At 44.5% G+C, this 25,301-nt stretch overlaps 2 protein-coding genes and 1 long non-coding RNA gene across 4 annotated transcripts in view; 1 reads left to right on the top strand and 2 right to left on the bottom strand.

Annotated features, from left to right (window-relative positions):
- The window catches only part of orion, a 460,865-nt gene that overhangs the window by 142,945 nt on the left and 292,619 nt on the right, over nucleotides 1-25,301 (top strand). The gene's annotated exons all lie outside the window — the stretch shown is intronic.
- Nucleotides 9,639-11,429, bottom strand: LOC135700778 (uncharacterized). The gene is made up of 2 exons (XR_010517597.1): nucleotides 10,755-11,429; nucleotides 9,639-10,684 (listed from the first exon to the last, which is right to left on the bottom strand). It is a non-coding gene; the product is annotated as an uncharacterized LOC135700778 (long non-coding RNA).
- The window catches only part of LOC135700793 (uncharacterized), a 182,743-nt gene continuing 174,821 nt past the window's right edge, over nucleotides 17,380-25,301 (bottom strand). For both annotated transcript variants that reach the window (XM_065221434.1, XM_065221435.1), the window contains 5 exons: nucleotides 24,475-25,055; nucleotides 23,553-24,411; nucleotides 23,168-23,490; nucleotides 22,822-23,106; nucleotides 17,380-20,747 (listed from right to left, as the gene is read on the bottom strand). In XM_065221434.1, coding sequence (XP_065077506.1) covers nucleotides 18,624-20,747; nucleotides 22,822-23,106; nucleotides 23,168-23,490; nucleotides 23,553-24,411; nucleotides 24,475-25,055 — 4,172 coding nt within the window. In that variant the 3' untranslated portion in view covers nucleotides 17,380-18,623. The remainder of the gene's footprint in view (nucleotides 20,748-22,821; nucleotides 23,107-23,167; nucleotides 23,491-23,552; nucleotides 24,412-24,474; nucleotides 25,056-25,301) is intronic.

Here is a 25,301-nt window from a genome sequence, read left to right on the forward strand (position 1 = left end):
TCACAACCGCGTAGTTGGGGCCTTCAACCGAAATCCGAACGCCTCCGTTAGGGATGTGGCTAAGAAGCTGCACCTAAGCCGAAGTTTTGTCCAGAAGGCCAAAACTAAGGCTGGGCTTCGAACGTTCAAGGTACAAAAGGCCCCTAATCGCGACGAGAAGCAGAACAAGTCCGCCAAAACCCGTGCCAGGAAGTTGTACCTCAACATGCTGACGAAAGTTGAATGCTGCATCATGGACGACGAAACATATGTGAAGGCCGACTTCAAACAGATCCCCGGCAACCTGTTTTTCACGGCCAAGGATAAGTTCAGCGTTCCGGAGCATGTCCGCACTCAGAAGATGTCCAAATTTGCGAAGAAATTCCTGGTTTGGCAAGCCATCTGCACGTGCGGGAAGCGGAGTACACCTTTCGTGACCCAGGACACGATGAACGGACAGGTGTACATAAAAGAGTGCCTCCAGAAGCGGCTGCTTCCTCTCCTGAAGGCCCACAACGTCCCAACAATCTTCTGGCCGGATTTGGCCTCATGCCACTACTCCAAGGACGTGCTGAAGTGGTATGCGGACAATAAGGTCAATTTCGTGCCAAAAATGTTCAACCTTCCCAACACTCCGGAGCTCCGCCCCATCGAGAAGTACTGGGCGATTATGAAGCAGCACCTTCTTAACCGACCTAAGGTAGTGAAGACAGTCGAGGAACTGAAGAAAGTATGGGTTTACATGCAAAAAACGGTTGATTCACAGGTTGTGCAGAATCTTATGGCCGGGGTTAAGGCCAAGGTGCGGGCATTTGCGTATGGACTGTAAATAAAATACGAGTAAAATGGTAAAATGAAGTTTAATAGTTATTTCTCAATCCCTGAAAATTTGATGGCAATCGGATGAAAACTCGAATTTTGCGAATCCATTTTTTTTGGGGCAATTTCATCGTGGACACCCTTTAGTGCCTCTCAAGACGCTCATTGGCTATTTCGCATCGCTGGGCATCGCAGCTGAGTACAAGATCAGCAGGATCGGCAGTAAGGTGATGCTCCGGACGAAAGCGGAATACGAAATCGCCGTCAAATTTCTGAAGGATTCCAATGCGGAATACTTCACGCACGACATCCCCGGTGAGAAGCCCTTCAAGGTAGTCATCAAAGGTCTACCGAATGTTGATTCCAAGGTGATTGAAGAAGAACTCAAGGACCGGTACAAGCTGGCCCCAACCGCTGTCTTTCGGATGACGAGGAGAGACGAAAACGTGAAGACGTACCCGGATTGTCTTTTCCTGGTGCACTTCCAGAAGGGATCGGTGACGTTGAATGCGCTGCAGGCTATTCGCTCAATGTACTCCATCATCGTACGATGGGAGGCGTGCCGTGGAGGCCATCGCGATGTGACCCAGTGCCAACGATGTCTGAACTTTGGACACGGTACTCGCAACTGGCACTCCACAAATCATCAGCTAGTACGGGTGATGAATAACATCCGAAGTAACAAAGCTGTATGCAAGTCCACAGCCATGGCATTGTTAGACGTTGAGAAAGCGTTTGACAATGTCTGGTACAATGGGCTTGTATACAAGCTTTGTAACTTCAACTTTCCTTTGCATATTGTTAAAATCACCCGTAACTATCTTCAGTAAAGGTCGTCCAGGGTATCGTTGAGTGGCTGCCTTTCAAACACGTTCGCCATTCCTGTCCTTTGCCTGTTGGGCCCTTTGCTTTACAGCATCTACACTTCTGACATTCCTCCCCTCGGAGACGGTTGCGTGTTCTTCCGATTCGCAGATAATACCGCAATAACCGTCGAGGGTAGGATGCCTCGCGAAATAACAAACAAGTTCCAACGATGTCTTGACGCCTTTGCTGATTATGCCACCACGTGGAAAATCAAAATCAATGCCTCCAAAACACAAGCGATCATGTTCCTCCATCGTCAATCGCCCAAACTAAAACCGGCTCCATCTTGTACTGTAATCATGGATGGCACAAGGGTTGAGTGGTCCGCCGAAGTAACCTATCTCGGGATGTTGTTTGACGAAAAGCTCCTATTACGCTCGCATGTGGATAAAACCGTAATCAAGTGTTCCGCCTTGGTTAGGTGTCTGTATCCGCTGATTTGCCGTAGATCTCGCCTCTCAAGGGTGAACAAACTGGCTGTCTACAAACAAATAATAGTACCTGCGATCCTCTACGCAGCTCCGGTGTGGGAATCATGTGCACAGACTCACAGGAACAAAATCCAGGCCCCGTCAGAATAGTGTAACGTGCCAGTGCGGTGTTACTCCCAACACTGATGAGACCCCCGTCTCCAAGCCTCAGGGTCGGCACACGCTCGTGATTATTCCGCGAACCAAGAAAACACTCAAAGTTCACTTAAGACAAACTCCCACTTTATTCGTCTTGATGACACTCACTTCACGGACAGTCTCCCACTTCCTTAGATGTCTACTCCTACCTTGTGCTAGCACTAATCTTCTTTTGTCTACGGGGCCCCTTCACCTGCCACTGCCGTCGTCGTCGTTCCTCTCCTTCCTCTGGTTCTGCATCACCTTCTTGGGCCAGGGGTGGATGTCTCTACCTGTCCCGTACGCCCCTCGAGTATGGTGACGGACTCGAGGTTTCAACGAACCACAAGGATAAGTTGACTTGCCTGGATTGGTGGCACACACTGTAGCTGAGGGATCAGATTCTCGAACTGCGATTCGGACACATTATCGGCGATTGGCGTGGTCGACTCCGGAAAAATACGTTGAGTTCACAAACGTTACAGTAAAACCGCGAGGTCCTGTGGGCGTGAAGGAGAATTCGAAATGGCGGTTATCGACCTGACAACGGTTGGATCTGGTTCGGGGTTCTCTTGGTGATTGTAATTACCTGGCTGTCCAATGATACGTGGCAACTTCCTCTACAACTTCTTCAAACTTCCAACTTAGCTCACTTTAGCACTTTAGCTTTAGTTTTCACCTTCAAACTATTAATTTTTAGCTTTGACTTTCGCTATGTGACCGTAGTCTATAATGATCACCAGGCTTATGACTGTGCCTCTTGGTGGACGATGACCCTGAACCGTGACCGTTGAACCGCCGTACGTGTCACGAATTCTCAACGCAATGGCCCTGATTATGCCACCCCTATGGACGTACATTCATGACTGCACACAGCGTGCTCTGGTGGTGGCTAGTGGCATTGTTCTACAGTTTATAGGGAAGTGTCTCCTACTGGCTGCGTTCGTGGGGATTCTGAGACGTTTTACCTTTTACGAACATTTAAACTTTTTTAATAACTAAATATACGAAAACTACACGCGATTAATCTCACCAATCTTGGACGCAACACTTACACTTGTTACAATAAAGTGCTGAGGATGGTACTTGATCGTCCTTTCGACACTAGAATAACAAATTTACACGAAGAGGCAGGCATTGCCAAAATAGATTCCAGAATTACCGAAATTAAGACTAAATTTGCACGAAAATGTAATTTATCAGAACATAAAGCAAATTGATAAGCAATTTGTATATAGTAGATTAGGTGTATATAGTAGTTGTAGGTTAGTTGTAGTTGTAAATAGTAGTTATAAGTAGTCTCCTTTTTCCAATTCAAATCAAACCAATCCCACCAAGGTGGTCGATCTCTAAAACAGGCCTGATAGGACTAGGAACTGTAAATAATAATTAAAATCTCAAATGTACTAAAGTTGAAAAGACGCATCTGTGTCACTTAAAAAATTCATACATGTAAACCACACAAACACAAGAAATAAAGATCATTTAAAGTCAAAGAGAAACGAGGAGAATTACGGCAGACTTGGAAGCGGCAACACCATGAACCAGCAGCAGCGGGCCTCCATCACGAACCCATCCAGCAACAACGACAGCGAATCACATCCGGGCCGAGGCTACTCAACAGTAGTGCCCATCCAGCAACCACAGCTTCAGTGGCATCCACAGTGAGGGCTTTTGAAGAGTTTCCCTCACTGCGGCTTCGAAGATCTAATCATCAGACGCAGGGGTGATACCCTGACCGGGACTGCTCAACAGTAGCGCCCATCAATCAAGCCAGTATCATACCTTCCATATGGAGGGAGAAATAATGGACGGTCGCGACACTGCGTATGTCCACGTACCTAAGGAGAGAAGGAAAAAGCTAGACCAGAAGAGTCGCCGAATGAATTTCGTCGGTTATGCGGATGGAAGGAAGGCATACCGGTTCCTCGATCCGGAAACGGATGCAGAGATGCCAAGTTTGTCGAGGAGTTCACTAAATCGGAAGACATTCGTGAAGTTGTTCGAGTATTGCGACATCCGGAAAACGGTTCGACGGGTATGACTCTATTGCGACTCCCGGGAAGAATATGGTAGAGATACATCGTGCAACGGTTGAGAACGATATACCTAGTACAGAAAAAGAACCTAGAACTGAGAATGAAGCAGATTCTTCCGAATTCAATACAGCAGGTTAAACAGAGTTCCTGCGACGTTCGCAGCGAAACACCAAAGGGAAAGCACCAGTTCGATTGATCGAAGAGATCAATACAGTGCGCATTCAGGAGGAGAGCGAGCCTAAGTATAAGATATATGTATGCGAATTTGTGTGCGCAGAAGTATCAATGGTTGTCCGCGATGAAAGAAGAACTAGCTTCACATCGAGATCTGAAAATTTGGAACCTTGTCTATCTTCCGGAGGGAAAGAAAGTAGTTGGCAGCCGTTGGGTCTATAAAATTAAGCGGAACGACAGCGGTGAACCGATTAAATATAAAGCGCGATTGATCGCACAAGGGTGCAGTCAACGAAGAGGTGTATGAGCCAGTTGCAACGCAAGCGACTTTCGGAACACTTTTGGCAGTGTAGTGAGTAGCAAGAAGATGATTCTGAAGCAAGTTTATATAAAGATTGCCTACCTTAACGGTAGTCTAGATGAAGAGGTCTACATGAGGCAACCTCCGGGATTCGCAGAACCGGGCAAAGATGGGCTAGGTTGTCGACTACTCAAAAGCATTTGTGGACTACGGTAATCCGCACGTTGCTAGAACCAGAGGATGAACGAAGTATTGAAGGAGATCCATGGTTGACGTTCGAGACGTCGACAGTAGACGAGTCTACATAGTACTCTACGTTTATGATGTGGTTATTGGCTCGAACATGTACAAGAAGGAATCAGCTGTAGCTACATCGATTCTTGCACGGAAATTATCTCAGCCAACAGAGGCCGACTGGACGGCCGCAAAACGTATTGTCAGATATCTGCGTGGTACTGTGGATTGGAAACTGCAGTTCAGCAGATCATCACCAGAATTGTTGGGTTATTCCGATGCGGATTGGTCTACCGATCACCAAACAAGGAAGTCAACATCCGGATTTGTATTCACCATAGGTGGTAGCAAGCAACAAAATTCCGTGGCACTCTCATCAATAGAATCAGAGTACATCACTCTCAGTGAAGCTACACAAGAAGTAATGTGGCTACGAAGACTACTCGCTGATCTAGGATTGAAGCGGAAGCAGCCTACGGTTTTGTGCGAAGATAACAGTCGGTCAGAGCGGTTCTACAAGCGGTCGAAACACATTGAAACAAAGGAGATGTTTGTACGAGGTCTTTGTGAGAATGGAGAGATAAATTTGCAGTATCTATGTTCGGAGCAGATGATCGCTCGGTTTCTGAATTTCAGTTTAGAATAGCTATTTATGCAACAAGTTGCAAAAAGAAGATTTTTTCAACACGAGTCGTAGTGTATCCGACGAGGCTTGCCGAATTGAATAATTACGACGAGTGTTGAAAAAATCAGCACTGGATGCTGGCACTGTTGTTTTAGTTATGAAAAGTAGGCCATTATGTCCCCTGGGCATTGGCATAACCTTGAGGATTGTTTAGCTGGAACCAGGTTCCAGGACTTGTCTGTATCTTTACATTTTGAAAGATGCACACTAGTGATGCTAGTTGTGATGTAGCTAACCAAAAGTTTGTCGGAATTTAACTAGCCAAAATTAAAGAATTGTTTTTTCTAAATAATTGAGTCTAATGGCCGCATTTTTTTTTATTTGGCTCAAACTTTTGGAATGCGACATCACACAGGTACTAAATTCTGGAACGCGCAAAAATTGGTCAACTTCAAATTGGTGTATTTCTGTTAAAAATGCATAAAAAACCTGAAATGCTGCATTTGGAAGTTGAGTGTATATACAATGGTTGCTATGATGTGTTTTCACCGTTTGCTCTCCAGTTTTCAAAATGACGTCCAAGCAAGAGGAGCAGCGTGTCAAAATTTTGCTTGCGCAGCAAGAGAATCCGACGTTCTCACACGCCAAGTTGGCAAAATTGCTGGATGTGGCCAAATCGACCGTGACAAACGTTTTAAAAGTGTTCGAGGAAGCCTGGAAGCGAGGCAACCGTAATCCGGACGTGGCAGCGACGACGAAGAAGGTGGCGGTGAAATATAAGCGGAATCCTAACCCCTTCATCCGGGACGTCGCTGGCAAGCTCAATGTCTCCAATACTACTGTGCAGTGGGCCAAGAAACGAATCGGGTTGTCGACGTTTAAGAAGGTGAAGGTGGCGAACCGAGATTACAAACAAAATACGTCAACAAAGCAGCGGTTCCGATAGCTGTATACGAATTTGTGAGCAGATTCGACAGTTCGACTGTGTCGTCATGGACGACGAAATTTATGTGAAGGCGGATTTCAAGCACCTTCCGGGACAGGAGTTTTACACCGCATCAGGAAAAGGAAGGTGACTGAAATTTTCAAAACAACAGCCCAGAACTCCGCCCTATCGAACGGTATTGGGCCTTGGTCAAACGGAATCTAAAAAAAAACTAATAAATCCATGAAAAACGAGCAGCAGTTTAAATCTAACTGGCATTCGGCGGCGAATAAGGACGATGAGACCACTGTGCAAAATTTAATGGAAGGGGTTAAGCGGAAAGCACGGAAGTTCGAATTTGGCAAACCAAAATAATAAACGAACATTTTTTCCTTTAAATATATGAATTGAACTACCAAAAAAAAAATAAAAAGATTTTTGTGATACGAATTTTGACTGAAAGAAACGATTTTTTTGTCGACCAAATTTTGCGCGTTCCAGTCTTTACCTTTGAATTTGGCTTGATCGACTGGCGAGTGTCTTTTCTTTAGATCAAAATGATGAAGTTTTGAGGAAGGCAACGACTGTCTGCACGCTGGATGAACATATAGCCAGAGGGATATAGAGGGATAGAACCTAATTTTATTTTCATAAAAACAGAACTATCATAACACATTATCAGGAACGATAATCGATACGATAAACAACAAGATAAGAATATCAAGGGTCGACTTCTACGGGCACATCCTTAGGAGCGATCCAGGCGGAATTTTGAAAACGGTACTCAAGTACAGAATATTAGAACTCAAGAAAATTGGAAGACCGACATACACCTGGAAAACCTGTATTCGACAGGATGTGGAGAGGAGCAAAATTCCCATTTAAGTATGGCAGGATAGAGCAGAAGAAAGGAGCAAGTTCAAACAAACCTCTAAAAATCTGTATAGCAGCATGGTGGAGTCGGAATTTGAGACTAGCTACGACTCTGACTGGGATAGTGAAACAGAAGACCTAGTTCCTTCAGACTTCTCCGGATTCAGTGATGAGGGCCCCATCATGAGAGGAACCGATTTTGGCGAAGAAGTCGGTCCGAGGCAACGACAATAACAATCCACAAAGCACCCCCAGTCACCCGATGATTTAGCAACACAAGTAAGCCCAGCATTTCATAGTAGATCCTTATTCAAATGTGTTAGCAGTGTCTTTTTTAAACCACCATTGGTTGTCTCTTCTGGCGTAGGTCATTATGTTATTCAAACAGTGTCGAAAAGTGACAGTTTTCAGTAATTAGTGCTAAAAAACAGTTTTCGCTGCATCCGCACCAAAATGCGCCAACTGTAGTAGGGTAAGATGGGGGGAAAGATGAGTCAGCTAATTTATTTATTCTTCAATATCAACAGGTATAATGCAATCATAATGATGGTTTGTGGGGGCGACCCCGGCGTAGTGGTTAACATCCATACCTCTCACGCCAAAGTCACGAGTTCAAATCTCACCCCCGGACAAGTCACGAATGACCCAAGAGTGTTAAAGTGACTATAATAATATAAATAATAATAATGATGGTTTGCTTTTTCAACCCAGTACACAGTGGTTCAAAACCCCCCAAAACGTGCGTTTTTTATTTTTCGGTATGAAAACGACATTTTAGAAGGATGGTGTCTTCAGAAGAGTTGCAGAGTTTTCAAAGGGCTATCGTTTTGTGCTGAGATATTGCTGATCTATCCACCTAGAAGGGCAGGGCAAAATTAAAATTTTACAAACTTGCTCAAATCATGTTGGTGTCTTCAGCAAAGTTGTAGATTATATCAAATGAAACAACTTTGCTGAAGACACTAACTTCTTAAAACGATTGCGTAACGAGTTAACGAACGTTTTCTTTAAATGACCCCCCAAAAACGGTTTTTTTTTAAATAACTTTTTTGGACGCGATTTTATCAACAAGGTTTGTTCTAGAAAGTTATTTGCAATCACAAAACACACATTTGATCCGAAGACACTTTACCTCTCTGACCATAACTGTCAAAGTTATAAACAATATTATAGCCAAAATACGCATTTTTCACGTCGACACACCATAAAAACCGGCAAACCAAACAGTTTCCATTCGAAAGATACGCTTTCAAACTACAAAACACCATAGCACAGACAAACAGACATAACACATTGAATGCTGTTTAACATTAAACATCGTCAGGAAAACACTATCGCCATCTGTTGAGTATACTGTGATGGGTAGTACGCTGAACAGATGGCGGTAGTGTGTAAACGTCAAACGCAAGGGTTATTGACTATGCGCGCCACAGGCGGCGGTACTACCAACTAAAAACATTTAAATTGACCGTTAAATGCGTGTTCGATGAACAAATTGTCAGTGTTATGTCTGTTTGTCTGTGACCATAGGTTTCATCTTGTTCTGTAATGTTCTTCTATTGATTTATCCTCATTCAAAGAGGAGCGTATTTTCCTCATACAGCATTCCGGTTTTACCATTGGTCTTCAGTTTGCCATCCTACTAACACATTCACATCTTTATAATACACAATGTTTACCGAGTTTATGTGAGAGCTAGACAAAAATAAATTACAGTTTTTGTTCAACCACGTGCTGCTTAGTTTCAGTTTGTTTGTGCTGGGAATTCGTACCGTTCAGTTTATTGTGTTAGACGATCTTTATCTTAAAATCTAAAATGGAGTTGTAAAATTTTAATTTTGCCCTGCCCTTCTAGGTGGATAGATCAGCAATATCTCAGCACCAAACGTTAGCCCTTTGAAAACTCTGCAACTCTTCTGAAGACACCATCCTTCTAAAATGTCGTTTTCATACCGAAAAATAGAAAACGCACGTTTTGGGGGGTTTTGAACCACTGTGCAGTATAAGGACTACTGTTGAAGTTTACAATAAAAAAAATCAATTAGGTGACCCATCTTGCCCCACCTTACCCTATGTGTATCGAGACTGTTGCAAAAACCGCCGCACATCATGACGATTCACATACATTCTGATAGACATAAGTCCGCAGGACAGTTCGGATGGTATAACAAACGAAGCCCCAAAACGGGGAAGCTTCTTACAAATCACATTTTCTATTCGTTACTGATTAGTACTGTTTTAAATACATTGGGTTCCAGTTTCTCTGCTTCGTCGTTCTCTGCGTGCACTTTCGTCTACTTTTCTCTGATGTACAGCTTCGGAATTCGGAATTCGTCCGCCGTATTTGTCCAGTGTCGTGCTCAGTAAGGAATCAAAATGTTTGCGTTTCTTTTGTTTCTGAAAGGGAGCTGAAACTGCTACATACTGTCGTTTTTCTTTTTGGTTTTGTTTTACACACTTAAATACGCATCTTAACAATTAAGCCTACCGAAAACCAACACAGCAAGTGTGTAGTTGGGATGGGGGCGGTAGGGATCTGAGTAGCAGCTTCCATCGAATCCTATTTAATATGTAGTTTTTTGCATGTGTCTTACTGGCCCTAGGTTTTAACACAACGATTTACAATCGAATGGTAGTTATATTTAGTCAAACTAGCGCGCCGTGCGTGTGCATTAATCGTATATAATAGTATAGCTTTATGTATGCAAGTGCGTTTGTGTTTGGGTGGTTGAATGTATGTGTGTGTATGTGTACGTGCGCATTGTTTTCCCTTCTTTCCGTCACCTCCTTTAGCCGGGGGTGACTGTCTTCTATTGGTTAGTAAATTAAAATTACTAAATAAATTAAATCTCTCTTCCAATATTAACTTTAAATCCATTAGTAAATACTTCATTTATATTCATATACTTAAATCGTCACATTACGCTATGGACCGAAACTGGATGAGAAGAAGTCAGTGTATATGGGAAATGAAAAAAAAAGGCACTGGAACCGTTAGTTGTTAGTTATATTAGATTTTGGTTTTTAAACATAGGATGATTCTGTACTTTCATTCGCTCGCGCATCGTCGCATGTCGTCGTTTGGAGGATGTTGCTTAAGCCTAGTCGGATCGCAGAACGGGATATTTGGGTTGGTAACACGGAGAGCCCTTACAGCTCCATGCCCTTTTCGTGGGTGGAGTGCATCTTTTCTCGCAGCTCGGCGACGCTCTCATCGATTCTGACGATCAGTCGGATTTTCTGTGGGTGGTGGAAAATGGCTCAATCAAATAATATCGGTTAGGAAATGTGATTAAAGCGGGTCTCTTACGTTAGCTCGGTCGCCGGGGGTGTTTCTCCACAGCCAGATCATGTAACCGGGGATGCACAACATCGAGGACAGGGCGGTGAACCAACCGAAAGCGTGCGCCCACAGAGGATACGAATAGCCGAGGTACTTGACGGGGGTCCACTGTATGATGTTGAAGATGAAGACGCCCTATTTGTGGTGGATTTTGGTTTATTTCGAAAGAGAAAAATACAGTCCATTAATAAACGGTGTAAATTCATTTTAAGCCGGTTGGGTGGTAGGATAGAGATTTCCATAAACTGACTAGATAAAGTTCAAATGTATGTTCAATTAAGAGTTCGGCACCCAGTTCAGCTGCATAGGTAAAGGTCTGCAATAGAAAAACGGACGATTAGAAGAAGCAATACAATTTTCAATATTTTGAGATACTTTACCTTCATTTCCAGCAGGAGCTGAATACGTCAAATTTCACTAAATCTTACCTCCAATACATAAATGAAAGTGCATATCGGCTTCAGGTGGTAGTTGTCATCCGAATCTTTCTGAGAGAATAGGATCTATAGGCATCGCTTGTTAACTTCAAATAAATCCCAGCTGTTTCGAAAGTGTGCACTATCCACTAGGTATAGGTCTTATACATCTGAATAAATTCGCCAAAAACAGCTACCTTCTATCTAGTTGAGCTTTCAAGTTAGCAACAGTTCACTGAGTGAGTAAAATTTTCCTCTATTTTCTTAAAACATCTGCTCAAATATGACGACACCAAATTTACCAAATCCGAGGGGGGGGGGCGACTCTATCTAAGATGCTGGAAAAAATTTGCTACATACAGACAGGGCTGTCATCTGATCACGCAATGCGCCCAATGTACTGATTTTCTGAAATATACAAAGTGAGAATCAAGCAAACACAAAGTTGGCTTGTTTTTCACCCTGCGCAAGTGTAAAGCAGTGGAGAAGAGAAGACAGACACACACCCATAATTAACAAAAGCTCGAAGTGTATCCATCGCTCCGGCGGCTCCGACGCAAAGAGCGCCACTCAGTGTAGGGTTGCAAATGGGAAACACAGCAAAAAGACAACATTCTTCTTTATTATGCCCTTCTTCATCTCCTATGCATGCAGTCGTGGTAAGCAAAGTCTGCAAAGAATTCAAAGAAGACATTAGCGCTTGTTGTATTATATTCGCTTCCTGCGCCGCACGGAGTGTACCGCTCATTGTGTGGAACGCTCTAAGGTGCTTTCCAGCCCTGCATAGAGTAGATAGAAAGATTTAAATGATTTCCTGCAAAAAGGTGGAAAGCGATGCGAGTAGATGGATTTAGATGCAAGAGATGAAAAAAAATGTTCGTGGATTGATTCGCTAATGCGAGATTTTTCGACCATCAAAAATTGAGAGGAGTAATCCCACTTTCTACGATTTTGACTGAAATCCTACTCAATTTTGAGTTAGTCGCATCGGTCGTGTGTTATGGATGTTTTATTGCGAGAGGGAAGATTGGCATTGGTGAGTTATTTTCCGTTAAATTGCATGAAAATGTTAAATTTCCTGAAATAATAGACCATTCAAATAAATTATGTAATCCTATTTCTGCAAAGAAATGATTTAAACTTAAAATTTTCAATGGAAAATTTGATGGACCACCAGAGAAATTTGGTTTCACTCGAGTTGTTCGCAGATGACAGGCGTTGCAGTGATACACATTTCCCAAAGTTTATTGACAGCGTCTAGCCATGGAGGTAACTCTAAGACCAGAAGGTCCCGCAGAAACGAGCTCAACTTTTTGGATCAGCTCTGGTACTATCTTCAGTCCCAAGCTAATCGATGCACCCCTCGAAACAGAAGAAAATCCACGAACCCCTCATTTTATCTGTCAAACTTTCATAGCGAAACAAAACAAACATAGTGTAGTACTGGAATTTATACTAAAATGGGGTACGTTAATCGATTTGCTTGGGACCAATAGGCTAGTCAAGCAGTGAGCCAATTTAAAATCGTTAGTTTCGTATTGATTTTTGTAATAACTCCGTTTGGGTTATTTGAGCCCTTCTTGATGCAGAACGTATTATTTATGTAACGCCAGCCAAACATTTCAACGCTACATGCTTCAAATATTCGACGATTTGGACTTCGTTGTCATATTCATCGATGACACTTGTATTGCTTCGACTAATCCTGATGTGTTCGAAATAGTGTTGCAATCCTTCGAAGTGTAAATTCGCTCTGCAACAGGTGGAATTTTTTGGTTACAACGTTAAAACGGACGGAATTCTCCCTCTGCCATACCTGGAAACAAGAAAAATGATAATCGAAAATTACAGTGGACCGAACGAGCGAAACAAGCTTTCGCGAATTGCAAAACTTCTCTATCGGATGCAACTTTACTCCACTATCCGGATTCGTCAAAGCCCTTTGGATTGATGATCGACGCTTTGAACACGGCAGCTGGAGCAGTGCTGCAACAGTTAGTGCACGGTACGTGGAGACCACTAAGATTCTACTCTGAAAAGTTGTCTGCAGCTCAACAAAAGTACTCCACATTCGGTCGAGAGCTCACAGCCATGAAAATGGCTGTAAGGTATTTCCGTCACATCGTGGAAGGCCGCAAGTTCATCATCTATACGGATCACAATCCGTTAACCTTTGCGTTAACGTTATGCCTCAGAACATCCCGGCGGCGCCGACTGGGATTGAACCCAGGCCTGCTGGGGTGAGAGGTAATCACGCTTACCACTACACCACCGGTGCCGTTGAAATCCGTTAACGAACGCTTTAACATCATACCAAAGACTACAAATCAAGAAGACTGGTAACTGTTCTCTTCTCCCATACAAATTTCAAACGTCACTGATAACAGCGCCTCTGTCAATCAAAGGTGGAACTTTGAAGCACAAGTGTTAGTGAGACTGCTCATAAACAGTGACTGTGTGTGTGACCTAATGTCACCGAAACGAATAATCATAACACGGTACTCGTTGTTGTTTTTGTTCTGCTCTACAACATTCCACGGCAATTTGTATCCTAATCCCAGCAAGCTGAGAGTTTTCCAACTCCAAACCGAAAAACTTGCCATAGTGGATCAAGTAGAGGATTGAAAGTCGGATCGATACCCAGTGAAAGTAACTTTTACTTGTGAACGAGGAACCGAAAAATTGTTTATTTTTCCTGTTGGAAGCAATCAACTATAAGGAATTGGCAGCTTCCACCACCATTGAGTGAACTACCGTCATTGGGAAGCTGCTGAAAATTCAAGGATTCTAAAAGATCACGATCCAACGGAAGGCGTAGCAGGATCTAATGTTGGAGAAAATGAAAATGAAAGGTTCAAGGACTACAATTTCAAACGGTACGTATTTATAAAGAATATATTTCCACATTTTAGATGTTGTCAGAACATGAAACCACCGGATAGTGATCCTCTCCGACCGACCCCTTCCAGAGAATGATAACAACAGTGTCGGATTGGCCAGTCAGCCAAATGGTCAGCGAGTACTGTGCCAAATTGCCGAGCGTCACAACTTAACCCCCCCCCCCCCCCCCCCTCATTCTGCGGCCAAGTTCCAAAGCCGTGCGGAACGGGCATGCATTTTACTAATGCACCATTCGAATGCCCATATATGCATTACCAAAGGGCTTTGGAAAAGTGGAAGATAATTCTGAGATAGCAAATTAATAATCAAGGAAGGTCCCACCATCATTGTGAATGGCATAATTGCCATAGTTTTAATTTTAAAAACAAAATTAATTACGCATCTGTTCAATTTCAGCTGGAATTTTAAAGTAATTAAAGCAAAGAAAGAAACTTCACGTTTCACTTTTTACGACAATGATAACAAAACCAATGATTTACAGCTGTTTATTTCTACCTATGTGTGTGAATGCACTCGTGAATTAACACACCATCATACACAGGTTCCACTTTTGCTCATAAGAGGCGTTCCCGTGACTGTCTCCTGATTTTTGGCAGAGTTGTCAGTCTTCTTGATTTGTAGTCTTCGATAATACTCAACTTGGCGTCTTCCCCATGAAGAACGATATCTCCAGTATAGATCGCAGTTTACCAACGACATCCGGCATATTACCTCTATGCTATAACCACAGACAAACAGACGTAACTCTTTATTGTGTATCTTCGTTCATGCATTTAACGGTTGATTTGAATATTATCAGTTCCGCGAACTACTCGCCGCAGCGCTGGCATCGGATCACTTTGACGTTTCTATATATTCTATAGAAATTTTATGCAATATTGTTTACGAGTTAGCGAGCAAGCTTGTTTTCCGCGAGAAGCCAGATAGATGTCGTTACTGAGGTTATATGTTTTGAGATACTATGTTTTCAAGAACAAGTTTTTCAAAGAGTTACGTCTGTTTGTCTGTGCTATAACGATGCCGTCAAACATCGACTACAATGAAATGACTGCCAATCAATGTGATGATTCTGAGATACCACGGTTTCTGCGATCTTCTTCGCTAGCTAGAAAAAAGGTACTTCGAGATGGTTAGATGTTATATTGCGATACTTCCGTTGAAGGTATTGCTGATTCACAGAAATCTTAGCATGCATCGACATTTCACAAATAAGAAGAAGTAACATCCGCAGCTGTCAAACATAAACAAAACACGAAACAAATCACAACCCAAGGGGTAATCAACTCTGCACGCCGAAGTCTGCCAATCAAGTATTCCATGAGTTTGGCAACACTGAAGTTTTAATGACTTTTGTAATAATAATAACTGTGGAAGTGCATCTAGAACACTAAGTTGAGAGCACGCAATAAGCTAATATGCGATATGCAATAAGCTTGAAATGCGAAGAAGAAGAAGAAAGAGTCACTAGTGGTGCCCGTAGATCGCTCATCTGGGAGGAAGGTGCCTTATTTGTATGACGCTATGTATCTGGCCACCCTGTGGCATTGACCCATGTGAACCGTGATTACCGATATTAGAAACGATAACCGGAAACGCCAAGCAAGTGTTCGTTGCTAAAGTGGATGACCCTGAGAGTGACCTAGTTATTGCTGTTGCAAGTGACGATCTTGGCGCTGGTATTTATTTATAACTCAAACTTTGACAACTCTTGCAGGAAATTGGACGAAGTACTGGCTGCAGGAGAGATCCGAGCAAAGTACCTATATGTTTATCTTCTAATCCGGAATCCGATCGTCTAGTCTAGAAGATTAACGACTGTCAGCAAAGTGCGAAACCTTAACAACAGCATATTATATTTTGTGTCATACTTGTCAAAATGTGCCCTAACCGTGTGCCGTGATGTGTTTCGGCACAGTGTGCAGAGTTGATTACCCCTTGGGAGGGGGCTACCATAGAGGTAACTCTAAGACAATAAGGTCCCGAAGAAACGTGCTCAACTTTTAGGCTCAGCTCTGGTACTCTATTCGGTCCCAAGCTAATCGATGCACCCCTCGAAACACAGGAATATCCACGAACCCCTCATTTTATCTGTCAAACTTTCATAGCGAATCAAAACAAACATTGCGTAGTATTAGAATTTCGACTAGAATGGGGTAAGTTAATCGATTTGCTTGGGACCAATAAGCTAGTCAAGTAGTGAGTCAACTTCAAATCGATAGTTTCGTATTGATTGTTGGGGCTACTGTGGTGGTGCCGTAGCATGGATTAATCCCTGCATTCACCAATACAAGCATACGACCATGTTGCAGTGAGTTAGGCTTTGTCAAGCACCATAACAAGAAAGTTGAATAAATATACGCAGTTGATGTTAGAAATTAATTATCGCGTTTTATTCGTCGCGTCCGTCGAAATCCCACAGAATAACCCACTTTCACGGTATTCAGTTTTCATGGTAGTTCTGTTCCGATATTAACGGTCTGAGGAGCACCGTGATTGCAGCAGGTAAACGCCGCGTGGAATTTGGTGCAAAGGCACGCCGCGGTGTTACTACACGGTAAGATTAGTTTACCCATAATGCGCTAAGAGATTACCGTAGATTGGGCGTAAAGCGGCAAACCAAAATTTGGGTTTATTTCTTAACCAAAATATGGGTAAGTATGATCCATATATAGGTTAGTTTTTTTTGCAAAATTGATTTTGAATTACCCATATTTGGGTTAATAAATTTACCTAGCTTGTCCGCATTACACCCCATCTGGGTAAACTTAATCTATAGATGGCTGATCTGATCTTAGCGTGCAATCAGTACTTTTTACCGTGACCTACCACAAGCTTGTCAAACGCGCGATGCAAGAGGCCCACTTCAGTATGATATGCAATAAAACAAGCTTGCCACCGGTCGTCAGGTCAGGAATGTCGTCATGCTCAACCCCGTACTCCCCCTCAGGCATGCAGGCAGGGCAGAAGACAATGATGATTGCCTCTATAGAATGGAACAAAACGTTCTGACGTTTGATTCACACATGCAATGCAATACAGGATGCAGGCATTCAGGTGATTGAAAAGAGCGATTGGATGCTGGTGATATGTGCAATAAAGAAGAAAACTCCTCCGGGGAGCGCGTTTCGTTTGTTTTTATCTTTGCTTTTTACAAATAATGAACATCTAGGTTCCTTTATTTTTACTTGAGTTTTGTTACGGTTTTTTGTTGTTGCCATCGAGATTGTTTGATTGTTTGTTTGTTTTTTGGATTCATTATTACATTGTTGTAAACATTTTCGGTTTTTTTTTTGTGTTCTTTAGAATATGATCAGATCTTAGAGAAGGAATGAAACGAGTTTGAAGACAGGGAGAAATTGTACAAGAAATTGATGAATGTGTGAGAATGTGTTATTTTCTTTTCCTTTGCAGGCGTAATGAAACAAGGCAGGTTACAGAGTGATGGAAAGCTGAATGGGGGGGGGGTGTCTAGAGTTTAGAACAATAATAATAACTAGTAAGCTAAACTAACGAAACCTTATTTTCTCTTCACAGAATTCTGCCTATACAGTAAATCCTCCGTCTCTCTCTTTCTCTAACTATCTCGCACTAGGTTCGATTCGGATTCAAAATTCACTTCCTGCAGTTGGATTCGATATTTACCTCTTATACTGGCTGCGGGCGTGTGTGACTTTGTGTGTCTGTGTGTAGAAAGTTCTGTACAAATCCCTTAAGTAAAAAACCAACGTAAATATTCATAACTTTTTTTTTTGTACTAAATGCAAACTTTAAACACAACTTTTGTTTTCCCCTAAGAACCATAGATACTACCTGACTGAAAGATTGAACGTTTAACTTCTGTATGTTTGTGTGTGTGAGTGAATGTTTGTGTGTAGAAGAGTACGATCGCTTCGTTGTTGAAATTAACTGTTGTTGTTATTATTATTTTGCTGGTGTGAGTTGGAAGGGAAATCTTTCGAGTAACAACGATGGCCTACTGTTTGATGTGAGTAACAATAAATACGAATACACTAAAGGAAATAAAAAAAAGAGTTAGCCTTGTGTGAGTGTGAGTTCGAAAATATTGTATGAAACATGAACTTAATAAACAGTGGAGAACGCAGTTGAATTCATGTTCTTCTTTGATACGTTTTCGTTCTACGCAACTAACAAATCCCTAATGTTTGCTGCTCTGTGTTGTATGCCAATTTTCTTCATTAAAAAAAAAAACATAAATATACATCTATCTCTCTGTTTTCTAACCAATTGCGAAAGGGGGGAAAAATCTAACTTTAGCCTTACCGTGACAAGTGAGAATGCGTAAATCGAAATGTGTACAACGAGAAATATAGTCTTATCACATTTGCCCTATAAACAGGTATTTTTTTTTTGCAGTTAGCACGTCGCCAGTTCACTGGGATTACTTTCCTAAAGTTCCGAATATGTACACTCGAAGGCCGCACGCACACCACCAATAAGTGTAGAAAACTGTAATCTCCTTTAAAGCTATCAGAAAAAACGTAAACGAAGAAAGAAAACCTTACAGCTTCTTCTCCCAGATGACGAGGTGAGCATCGGTCGAGTTGGTGTGTCCCAGGCCGGCCAGGGACGTGACGGAACCGGTCCGTTGGTGGTGATGATGATGATGATGGTTCTGCGGGGAGCTGGTGGCCGATTTGCCTCCATCCATCGGGCCGGTTCGTTCCCAGATGTGTCTCCAGTTGACGTATCCGCGGCCTCCCGTCAGGGTTAGGATGGTCCGGCGGGCGGCACTCGCGCCGCCATTGGAAGCGTCCCCTCCCGAGGCACCTCCGGTTCCACCATTCATCGATTGAAGCTTCTTCCGTTTGGTCGTGTTGGTGGTGGTAGCGTTGGAGGAGACAGGAGTGGAGAACTTGTCCAGTTCCACCGTCAGCGATTCTTTGGCCACCGGAACCGAGTCCGGCGGTTTCAGATGCATAGCTACCTCATTCTCGTTGATGTTATGCAGATCGGAGTTGTTCATTTTGTGACTAGCGCTAGAGCTGTTCCGGGAGACGTTCTTACTGCCAGCTCCGCTACGACCGCCCACGTTCTCGTCACTTCCGGACGAGGTATAGACACTGGACGATCGCGACTCCATGGACCAGTTGGACAAGTCCAGCGACCGTGGTCGGCTGACCTTCATCCGAAGCCGTCGATCCAGGGTAGACACCTTAGCCGGTATGGCTGCAATGTCCGGATCACTTCGGCGAAGGTAGTCGTAGCTTGGATCCAGAATGTTCCGATCTTCTTGGTTCTCCAGGTCTTCCTTGACGAAGATCAAATCCCCGTACAGACCGTACACGTCGCACCCCTGATCGGAATACTGCGAAGACGAGGACAGTGTCGAATGGATCGATGGCGAGAAGGCTCCGCTACTGGTCCGGAGATTCCTCGGAAGAGTTTTGGCCATTCGACCGCAATCCATCGGAGGTTGCTTCTTTCTCCTCAAAATCACCGGACTGGAGCAAATCTGCTCCTTCAATGCCGTGGTTTCCTTCTCCTTCTCCAGTCCCTGCTTGTCCGTCGCTTCAGCCGTTCGCGAATCTTCCTTCGTTTCTTGTTTTCCCTCCGCTGCCACCGCTGCCTCAACGATCTTCACACCTTGCGTCTGATGACTCACCGGGTGGTAGGACCTGGTCACCAACGGTAACAGGAACGTCACCGGCCCCAGATGAGCATGGTAGGAAATGTTCACCCCACCGCTGACGATCGGAACGCCTTCCAACCGTGGCAACGGAATGGTCAACGTGATTCCCACGTTCGTTCCCACCCACAGCATACCCTTGGCCGCCATCAGGGCCGTCACCTGAATCGACGAGTTGGATTCCCGCGACGGATTCTGATGCGATGACGTCACCCGCAGGACGTTCGAGGCGATGTTGATGTCCTGCAGGTGCTTGAACGTCTCCGTATGGTACAGGCAGATTATGCTGGAATTTTTCAGCGAAATCCACAATCCGATTCCGGAATGCGCCAGCAAATTCACGTTCGCACTGACGTTCGCCGAATTCGTGTGCTTGATGTGGAAGTTCTTCTCCACCTCGTTGGTCCTTCCGTTGATCACGTGGACGAACTTTCCGGCCGCGAAGTACACGCTGCTATTGATCGCCAGCAGACTGGTGATGGGTTCGCTCTGCACCGCCAATATCTTCGGACTATTCAGGCTCCAAATGCCCACCTCCGTCCGGCTAAACACCAACACGCTCCCGTTGGTCATCCCCACGTAGACCCTCTCGTTGAAGTACAGTATCTGACTAGGAACTCCCGGCAGCGAAAGATTCACCAGCTGCTCGTCGTTGATCGGATAGCTGGCCGAGTAGATCAACACCCGATGGTTGTTCGTACCCATCCAGATGGAGTCCGCCCCGGTGTCATCTCCGGTAATCAACCCACCCTCCTTGACGTACTCCATACAGGTGACGATGGTTTCGTTCAGACTGAACCGCGCCACCTCGCCGAAGCCTCCGTTGCTCTGGTGCTGGGCGCTGTTGTGCGACAGGATCGTCACGTGGCTGTTGATCTTGTCCGTCGAGCAGATCCACAGCGTGTTGGAGTGCTTGGAGCGCTTCCGCGCCGATGGCTTCAAACGATACGCCCCGGACGATGCCAGGTTCGATGAGAAATAGCATCCGCAGCAGACCTAAGGGGAAAAGAAGTGGAATCGGTTCGATCTAGCAGGTCACTAGTGTGTTTGGGTTTAGTAGCACCGGCACCACCTGGACGGATTAGGGAGCTTTGGGATGGGGGCAGGGGATCAAATGGGGTTTTCCCAGGTTAAAATCGTTTTTGAAAGCCCTGCAGTCTTGAATTACATCCAGTCTGGTCTTAATTCTGTTGTTGAAATTCTTGACTCGCTAAATAAGGCTTCTTGTCGCATAGCAGTTTGAAAATTCATAATTTGTCATAACTACATTCAGGATAAGTCTAATAACGAATTTGTTTATTATTCAGAAGCTACCTGGATCGGATATCAAGATTGAGTCGGCTTGTTTTGTGACAAACGTCAGTTTGATCGTTTGTTTTTATAAACCTATCTCAGGTTGAGGTTCGAACAGGTTCCAACCTCGATAGTAAACTAATTCGCTATAAGCAATTTGAAACACAAGTTTGACACCAAATCCCGAAGACTTCTACAATGGACCAATGGACTAGTCTAGTCTAGAGAGGGTCTACTATAACAGAGGAGCCTAGGTTGCCAAGGCAGTTTGTTTTGAATCCGCTCCTCTCTTATGTCGTTTTCGTTTTTACTACACTACACCGGTGTAGTGTAAGCAGCAATAAGCACGAGTCATTGACAGTTCATCATCATTTGTTTGTAAACAAAGGTGCAACCGATAGCCTCACCCTAAAAAATTTCGGTGTTCGGCGGTGTAGCACCGGTGTAGCTACACCGCAAAAACGAAAACGACATTATACTGGACCTTCTCTAGTCTAGTCCCTCGTCAACGAGTTTGACGAACCTTGCGAGAAAGGCTAGAATGATCAATCGGGGGGTCGAAGTAGGCCGCGCTGAGAAACTGACGTGTTTTGCTTGTCGTTTGCGAATTTTACTGAATGTTTGGTCAATATTCAGTGAATAACACCTTAAGTTGGTGAAGCCTAGAGAAGTGAAATCATGAAATTTCGCGAGCAAAACAGGTTGTGAAAAAGTCGTTGTGAAAACTTTTTCCAAATTTTCCTGTTTTCGCAATTCACAGTTCACGTGAAATGAAATCGATCAGTTTAGTGAAAAGTAAAAATCTGACAGATACGCTCTTCTCGGAACGTCAACTTTTCGCTTAGCTGCAGTTCTTTACACGAGCAGCTGCATGCGTGAAAAAAGTAAACGCAAGCGAAAAAGATGCGATCCACAAAACTCGATTTCACTGCACGGCGAATGAGAACGACCCAAATTTGAGTTTAGTTCACTCAAAATCGCCAAAAGTGCAGGAACTCAGCTATGAGTAAATTTGCCGCATGGTTTTTCTGTAGAAAACCTAACAAAGCTCCCGGAAAATGAGGAAAATTGACGAAAATTCTTCTCAGTCTAGGAGTAGCTCCAATGGACTGAGTAGTAGTAGGAGTAGAACTTTGCTTTTCTCATATCCGGAAAGTTTGGCAAATTTACTCATCGCTGGGTTCCTGCACTTTATGTGACTTATGAGTTAACTTAACTCAAATTTGGGTCGTTCTCATTCACCGTTTGGATCGTATCTGTTAACAGTTCCAAGTGAAGTGAAATGTTTGTCAATTACATCGTTCACGCTGGTGAAAAATCGAGTATTTTAAATGAGATTTTCACTTTCCTTCGATCTCTATACAGGCCTTTATAGTTAGTAATGAGAATTTGTGAAATGTAGTATCGAAACAGGTACAGCTAAAAGAAGGGAACAACCCTCTCGATGAGAAGGCAGTGGAGGTAACAGTTCAGAAGTGGAACATATGCTACAACGTATTTAAAAACAAACGTTTCATATGCAAGAACGCTCGGTAACAACAGAACGAAGAATAGAACTAGTGTGGTGGCTGCAAATACATCGTCGGACACCAACAACAAAGAAACAGAGGAAGTGATGAAGGTAGTCGAGGGAATCTATGTTCAAAAAATAATGCTGACGCAGCCTCCTGACTGCGAAGAACAATCAGGCGGCGCCGGAAAGATGGATGAATTAGGAAGAATGTTAATACGAAATGGGATCCCAAATAAAAAAAAAGCAACCATGCACCTCACTAACCTCGGTTTGATGCTGCGACTTGAACGCCGGATAGGCCTTGACGAACAGTGGCATCTTGGCCAGGGAGTATCGTTGCTCATGTTCGGCACCCATCTGCCAGGCGGGCGAATTGTTCGGATCCAGGGCCAGCTGCGCCAGCCGCAGTTCCGTGATCCAGTCCTTCTTGACCACGGGGTTCTCGATTTGGAATGTATAGGTGATGTCCTCCTTGCCACCCTTGGCGGCATTCTTCAGCACCAACTGCAGGCAACACGAGTCCACCCAGAGAATTTCTTCGTCCTTTTTCTGCGGAAGAAATATCATTTTAGTAAGCTTTTCACAGAGAGAAAAAAAAATCACGCCGTACTTGTATTGACGCTTGAATATCCGCCAGGATCGACTTGGTGACGCCTAGGTTGATCTCCTTGTAGGACCCCTTGAGCGACCCGACCAGATCGTTGATCCTCGACATGACCTCGTAGTCGTGCATCAGGTCGTTCATCTCGTTGCACAGATTGTCCGCGTCGCTGCTGCCGGCCGTGCCCGGGAGGGTTCCGCCACCGAACGAACTGTTCATGGTGGAACAGCTGGTGTTGTTCATGGCGTTCATTCCCCCCGGAAGCGTCCCCGGCGCCAGGTAGGGTGAATCGAAACTGGAGTTGGACTTGAGACTGTTGCCACGTTTCATTCCTACGGCGAGTTCGGTTGGTTAGCATCTGCAGATTCAAGCGTTTGATTTTCCAATGACTTACCTGCCGTCAGTATCCTCGAGAGCGTAATCGACTGGTTGTTATCGACAATCTCCACGTCCTGCACCGGATGCATCCACTTGAAAGTCAGCTTTTCCGACGATCCAAACTCGTGCGACTGCTTGGGGGCAACCGAAACGCACAGCACCTTGTCGTTCAGCAGCAGCAACCGTCGCTTCTTGCTCTTGACCACGGATCCGGATTGGTTGAACTCCAACTGGGTCACGTTGTCCTCCCGCAGCAAGTAGCGAGTGGTTGTGCTGTTGATGGTATTGTCGGACGTTCCTCCGGAGACTAGCGATCGGATGTTGAACGTGCCGCTGATGTTCTCCAGCATTTCTTTGAAGGCTTGGAATTGTTCGGCTTCCCGCTTGCGCTCGTTCAGCATTTCCGCCAGGGATTCGAGCTGGGTCAGCGCAAGCTGCAGGGACATCCGGTCGTGATGCCCTTGCGGGGTATATTTGAGCAGATCTTGCAGGAAGAGGATGAACTGGGGAAACCGCTGGACCGGCTTAACCATCAGCCCGAAAAAGGACAACCGATCGTGGGCGGAGATTTGTTTGACTTTGAAAAAGTCCGACAGGGCAGATTTCCGTTTCGCTTCCATCCGCGCTAGGTCCATGGCGATCGAGAAGTTGTTGATGAAACCGCTGTAGACGTCCAGGACCAGGGATTTGCTGAAGGTGGCAACGAAAACGTCGCCGATCTTCTCCTCCGTGTCCCAACTTTGGATGTAGTCGGCCAGGGATATTCGGAAGAGGGTGTGCAGTTGAAGGATCTCCGGCAGACGATGGAAAAGTATGGCAGTTTTCGACGGGTTCAGAACGGGTGGGTTGCTTTCTTCGAGGGGCCGTTTGTACTCCTGCGTGGGGAAATGAAAAGAATTAAGCGACTGACTCAATGAATTTAGCAGAGAATGACTTACATTAACCAATCGTTGCAACGAAGACACGTAGGAGTTTTCACTGTGGATGATGGCCGCTACGATGTGTCTCCGTTTGAGCTCTTGCTGGTTCAGTCCGGATGGCGCCGGTGGCAGTGCTACTGGGATGTGTCTTCTTTCGGCAGTTTTCGGTTCCGTGCCAGCACCTCGGGTCATTGCGAAGCTGTCCAGCGCCAACTGGAAGGGATCTTCGTCCGCTTCGAGTACCTTGTTCATCGCCAGCTTCCCGCCATCGAACTTAGCTCCAAACAGTGACCCCGTCGAATCGACATGGTCGATGCTGTTGCGACGGTTTTCCTTTCCGCCAGCAGAAGAGGAATGCGTCGTCGTCGTCGTCGCCGTCGAATTGTGGCCTTTCACATCGTACTGGTTCATGGAGCCACGACGTATCGAGAACCAGCGCGATAGTCGTGAGAAGGGTTCCGACGAGATGGAAGGTGAGGAGTTGGTAGAACTGGGCGAGGCGGTCGCTGCCGTCGCTAGGGAAGCCGATCCGGGACTCATGCCCGCCGGTGGAACGGGTGAGGATGTAGCGGACGCCGCCGTGGCTGACATTGCAGATGCTGGGGAAGGAAGAGAGAAGGATTTGATATGATTGTTGCTATCGGGGTCTCCTGGAGTCGGTCAACTTTTCCGAAATGGTCGAATTTTTTAAAAAATGCAAACGATTGCCACACACAGGTATGCAAAGTTTCATGCAAATCGGAGCAGGTTGAGTTTTTTCGATTCGTCATTTGGCGTGGAACTGCTCAAATCTGACAAAATTTTCTTGTTAAGAGAATTAAAAATTTCTCCGAGGAATGATGAAA

Source organism: Ochlerotatus camptorhynchus, unplaced genomic scaffold (genome assembly GCF_037179485.1).
Source record: "Ochlerotatus camptorhynchus isolate MF236.1 unplaced genomic scaffold, CSIRO-AGI_Acam_v1.1 ptg000142l, whole genome shotgun sequence".
Lineage (NCBI taxonomy): Eukaryota > Metazoa > Arthropoda > Insecta > Diptera > Culicidae > Ochlerotatus > Ochlerotatus camptorhynchus.